Source organism: Mobula hypostoma, chromosome 9, assembly GCF_963921235.1.
Source record: "Mobula hypostoma chromosome 9, sMobHyp1.1, whole genome shotgun sequence".
NCBI lineage: Eukaryota > Metazoa > Chordata > Chondrichthyes > Myliobatiformes > Myliobatidae > Mobula > Mobula hypostoma.
In genome coordinates, this window is record NC_086105.1 from 11,963,460 (window position 1) to 11,969,459 (window position 6,000).

General features: G+C 41.3%; 1 protein-coding gene across 1 annotated transcript in view; it reads right to left on the reverse strand.

The window, feature by feature from the left end:
* Positions 1-4,745, reverse strand: part of lrriq1 (leucine-rich repeats and IQ motif containing 1) — a 179,901-nt gene extending 175,156 nt beyond the window's left edge. Inside the window, exon 1 of the mRNA XM_063059516.1 lies at positions 4,697-4,745. Coding sequence (XP_062915586.1) covers positions 4,697-4,745 — 49 coding nt within the window. The remainder of the gene's footprint in view (positions 1-4,696) is intronic.
* Between the last annotated feature and the right edge of the window lie 1,255 nt (positions 4,746-6,000).

Genomic DNA, 6,000 nt, shown 5'->3' on the forward strand with positions numbered 1-6,000 from the left:
ACAAAATGCTGCAAGTGTAAGGGGTCACTTGTTTCTCTAATAGTGACAGAACCCCATGGTTTTAAGGAACACTGGATGACCCGATGGGAAATGACCCCATGAATTAATAACTGAGGGCAGTGGGACAGCTTGGTTTGTATATGCAACACACACAAAATGCCAGAGGGACTCAGGGGGGCAGGCAGCATGCATGGAAAGGAAGGGGGGAAATGACAGAATAAAAAGGTGGGGAAGGGGGATAGCTAGAAGGTCAGCTATCCATAGAGGCTGCCTGACTTGCTGAGTTCCTGCAGCATGTTGTGTGTGTTGTAGGCGATAGGTGAAGCTAGGTGGGTAGGAAGGGTAAAGGGTTGGAGAGGAAATCCAGGTACCGATCCCTGCAGAACACCACTAATCACAGACATCCAGCTAGAATAAGTCCCTTTCACATCTACCCTCTTCTTCTGAATCCATACCAGGGATCCCATATATCTTAATCTTCTGAATAAGCCTCTCACAAGGGACACCTTGCTAAAATCCCTATAGACAACATCCACAGCTCTACTTTTTATCAATCATCCTCCTCACCTCATCTGAAAAAGCAATCAAGTTGGTAAAACAGGACATGCCCTACATAATGCTGGCTCTCACTAATTAGCCCATGGTTTTCCAAATCCTCGCCCTAAGAACTCTCTCCAGTAACTTCCCTACCATTGATGTGAAATTCACTGTCTATAGTTTCCAGGATTATCCCTGGCTCCCTTCTTGAATAATGGAGCAATATTTGCTACTCACCAGTCTTCCACAACCTCGCCTGTGGCTAGAGAGGACACAAAGATATTGGTCAAGACCCAGACAATCTCTTTTCGTGCCTCTCACAATAACCTAGGGTATATCCTGTCAGGCCCAGGGAACTTAACTTCTCTCACTAACAAGGCATCTTCGCCCACAGAACCACCGTTCACTGGATATGCATGTGTCTGCCTGAAATATATACAGTATACAGAGATGTGTAGCTACATATATATAAATGTGGTCTGATCTTCATCTAAGTCACAATCAAGATGAGATGGTGGTGTTGAATGCTGAGCTGTAATCAATGGACAGCAGCCTGATCTCCCTGTTGTAGTTATCACAATTGTTCAAGGGATCCAAGGGCAAGTGGGGAGTCAGGAAGACTGCATCCTCCGTAGAACTATTGAGGTGGGAGGCAAATTGCAGCAGGTCCAGGACCTTGCTCAGGCAAGAATTAGTTTTAACCATAATCAACCTCTCAAAGTATTTCATCACAATAGGTGTGAGTGTTTTCGGGTGATAGACATTGAGGCAGCTCACCCTGCTTTATTTCAGCAATTGATGCCCTTTTGAAGCAGGTAACATAAGTGGCCTATTTTATATAAGGTAGGCTGCAGCAGAAGTCGTTTACTGCTTGGTAAATTGGTATACCTTATTTCTAAGAAGAAACTTACTGGACTTAGTCAATCATCTGAAAAAGTAGTAACTCAAAGGAACATCACATTATTCAAAAGTTTGAAATTTTGGTTGACTTTGCAACAAGGTATCAGGTGTCTCCTTAGCCTTTGCTGCTCCAGAGAAACAATGCTAGATTTCCCAACCTCTCCTTATAGCACCTGTCCTCTAATCCACGCAGCAACCTGGTAAAACTCTTCTGCATCCTCACCAAGTCCTCCACATCCTTCCTATAATGATGCACTTCGAACAGAATTCAATACTCCTGATACAGCCGAAATAGAGTTTTATAAAGCTGCAACATTACTTCCCGACTATTGAACACAGTGTCTCGACTAATGAAGACATGCACCTTGTTATCACCCTATCAACTAGTGGTCAGTTACAGGGATCTGTAAACTTAAAAACAAGATCCCTCTGTACATGTACATTGTTAAGACACATTCATGTTGAAGTAGAATTTTATGGATGGTAAACTAATTCTTTTGTCAAATAGAAAATCTTAGGAACAAGTGCTAGCAGTTTTAACTTTGGGAATCATACTGAAGTTGGATCATGAATTTCAATCATTCATTCCCTCTTCTAAAAACAACATAGGGAGAAAGGGCGAGCCAAATTTCAAGAGTGAATACTAAAAATGGTGAGATCCAAATTCATTTCAAGAGGTCTAGAATACAAGAGCAGTGATGTGATGCTGAGGCTTTATAAGACACTGGTGAGGCCTCACCTTGAGTATTGTGTATAGTTTTGAGCTCCTCATCTTAGAAGAAATTATTCTTGTCTTGACTTAAGTAAACTAGGGAAGATGTAAAACATCTGGCTGATCTGTTATCAATCATTCCACACTTACCCAAAAGGTCAAATTTCACCCCATTCACCCAAATGATCTTTCACACATTTAATATTATATTTTCAATTTTTCTTTTATTCACTCTTCAACTTATTATAAAATTGGCTGTTCTTGATTAGCTAAACCTCAGAATGGAGGAGCGTTCATATAGGAATTTCCTTTGCCAGAGAGTGATGAATCTGTGGAATATGAAGTAACAGGCGGCTACAGAAGCCTAGTCATTGGGTATATTTAAGGCAGAGGTTGATAGATTCTTGATTAGTCACTGTATGATGTGATGTGGGGAGAAAGCAGGAGATTAGGGCTGAGAGGGAAAGTGATCAGCCATGATGAAATGGCGGAGCGGACTCGATGAGCCAAATAGCCTAAATCTACTCCTATATCTTATGGACTTATCATCTTAAATGGTTTCCACTGTAGCATAGCCATTAACGCGATACTATTACATCTCAGGATGTAGGAGTTCAAGCCGGTATTCTTTCAAAGGTGTCTGTATGTCTTCCCTATGGAATGAGTGGATTTTCTCCCACAGTTCAAATACATACTGGGTAGCTTAATTGATTATTGTAAACATTTCAACACGCAGGTCAATTCGGAAAATCTGGTTGGTAATCGATCTCAAGAGAGTGAGTTTGTTGAATGCCTACGAGCTGACCTTTTAGAGCAGTTTGTCATTGAGTCTACTAGAGGATCAGCTATACTAGATCGGGTGTTATGTAGTTAACCGGAGGTGATTAGGGAGCTTAAGGTAAAAGAACCCTTAGGAACCAGTGATCGCAATATGATTGAGTTCAACTTGAAATTTGACGGGGGAAGTAAAATCTAATCTAGCAGTATTTCAGTGGAGTAAAGGAAATTACAGTGGTGTGAGAGAGAAGTTGGCCAAAGTAATTTGGAAGGAGATGCTGGCAGGGGGGCCAGCAAAGCAGCAATGGCATGAGCTTCGGGGAAAAATGAGGAAGGTGCAGGATAGATGTATTCCAAAATCAAAGGTATACCTAAATGGCAAACTAGTACAACTGCGGCTGACAAGTGAAGTGAAAGCTATTAAACCCTAATAGGGATGTGATGTTGAGGCTTTATAAGGCACTGGCGAGGCCTCACCTCACCTTGAGTATTGTGAACAATTTCGGCTCTCCATCTAAGAAAAGGTGTGCTGGCATTGGAGAGGGTTCAGAGGAGGTTCACAATGGCAATTCTGGGAATGAAAAGGCTATCATATGAGGAATGCTTGATAGCTCTAAGTCTGTACTCGCTGGGATTTAGAAGGATGGGGAGGCATTTCATTGAAACCTTTCGAATGTTGAAAAGCCTAGACAGAGTAGATGTGGAAAGGATGTTTCCCATGGGGGAGTCTAGGACAAGAGGGCACAGCCTCAGTATAGAGGGGCATCCATTTAAAACCGAGAAGGGGAGAAATTTCCTTAGACAGAGCATGGTGAATTTGTGAAATTTATTACCACAGGCAGCTGTGGAGGTCAGGTCATTGGGTGTATTTAAGGCAGAGATTGATAGGTTCTCGACTGGCCATGACATCAAAGGTTACAGGGTGACGGCTGGAGAGTGCTGCTGAGGAGTGGAAAAAAGGGATTAAATGGTGTAGCAGACTTGATGGACCAAATGGCCTTATGGTCTTAAGGTAAATTGTCCTTTGATTAGCTTAGAATTAAATCAGGGATGTTGGAGGCTGCTGGAGTGGCTCAAAGGTCCAGAAGAGCCTTCTGTGTGCTGTATCCCTAAATACTATACATAAATAGAAATGAAATCAAATGGCAGAATGATAATCAGATCACACTCAAATAAAACGCGACATTCAATGTGTCTTAGTTTCACTGAACTGTATCTAACCAACTTGTTTGTATAATTATATGAACCTGAAGAAGGGACCCCAAAACCTTGACTGTTTGTTCATTTCCAGAGATGTTGTCTGATCTGCTGAGTTCGTCCAACATTTTATGTGTGCTTGCTTTGGATTTCCAGCACCTGTAGCCTTTATTGTGTTTATTATCTAAATCTGCTTATCAACTTGATCTCACGCTTTCTCTTATTGAATTACATGAGAATGACTTCAAGTTTTCATGTGCAACAACAGAGTTGTCTATGAGTCACCGATTCCAGTCAGTACTCTGTGTAGGTGGGCTGCTTTCCTTCCATATGGCACCTACAGTTAGTGATCTCACTGTGAGCTGTTGCAAATTCAGTGAATAAATTACCACTTCTCCAATTAGGGTAAATATAGGCTCTTTATTTTGTTGATACCATTATACCAAGAACAGAAGAAATGAATTGCCAGTTGGTGCTGTTTTTTAATAACTACCCTATTAGTCAATTTTGCATTAACAAACAACTGATTCTCTACAAAACAATGTATGACTAACACATTGCATGTAGACTCACTGTTAGTCACATCAACAAATGCTTCAGTTTCAAATTTCAGTCTTCGCATACGGCCATCATAAAAATTAACTCACAGCTCTTTCATCATCAGCAGCTCAGTAGTGTTCCTGACCTTTTCAATCCACGTATATTTAATTTTAATAGAATATAACAGTGATGGGTAAGAAGTGCATTAAGACCACACAAACATTTTACTTAATGTGACATGAGGAAGCAAATAGGGCATTATGACCACAAGACTCCCTCTGCAGCTATCCATTTGTCTGTCTCTCCCTCATTCTGAAACTGGATCCTTGACTTACTCATTGGGAGACCACAGTCAATGCGGATCAGAAGTAACGTCCTCTTCACTAACACAGGTGCATCTCAAGGATGCACCATCAGCCCACTGCTCTACTTTCTCTAAACTCTCAACTCTGTGGCTAGGCACAACTCAATCGCCATCTATAAGTTTGCCAGTGACACAACAGTTGTTGACAGAATCTGAGACGGTGATAAGGAGGCATACATGAGTGAGATAGACCAGCTGTTTGAGTATAAAATAATGCATCAGTCCCCCTTTACCATTCTGGCTTAACCACTGGTAAGGCTGCAGAGAAACTATTTATTAATAGTCCATCTACAAGCAAGCCTGGGTCGTCCTGAAGTATATTTGAAGAGTAGGTCACTCTATTACCAAATTGCATCCTTCCACTCCATTTTACAATTTCCTGTAATATAATTCAGTGGAGAGTAAATCTTTGCTGAGCACCTTACTTCAATAGCAGCTTTGTATCTTCCAAATACCAAGCATATTAATTGACCTTTACATTCTGATGCAAACTAAACTTGCTCAAGACTGTTCAGATTGACTTTGATCCACTTGACTCCAGTCCCTAATGCCAAAGCCCTGTGGATGCATTTGGATTTCTCTAAATTCTGATTTTTTTTTTGTCCTTTAGGTACATAGGGTTCTTACTCTTGAGACTTTCCTCCTTAAACAATACTGGTGTTTCTTCAGCCCATTTCCATAACTTTGCAACGGGATATTTTCCACTCATCCACCGAGCATATATACTCTAAATATGTGAACAGGGTTCATCTGTGTCTGGAAGTCAGACCCTTAGTACAAGGACTTCTTATTTAGGGGGACCAGTAGACAAAAATTTGGACTTCATTTCAGACATCCCACCTCTCCCAGAAGATCCAGGAGTCTCCCGCATATTAATAGTGGCTCCCTGATGTCCGCAAATTATATACAGTGCCCCAGAAATCAAATTTTTTGAGAGCGAGCGAGCGAGGGAGAGAGAGAGAGAGAGAGAGAG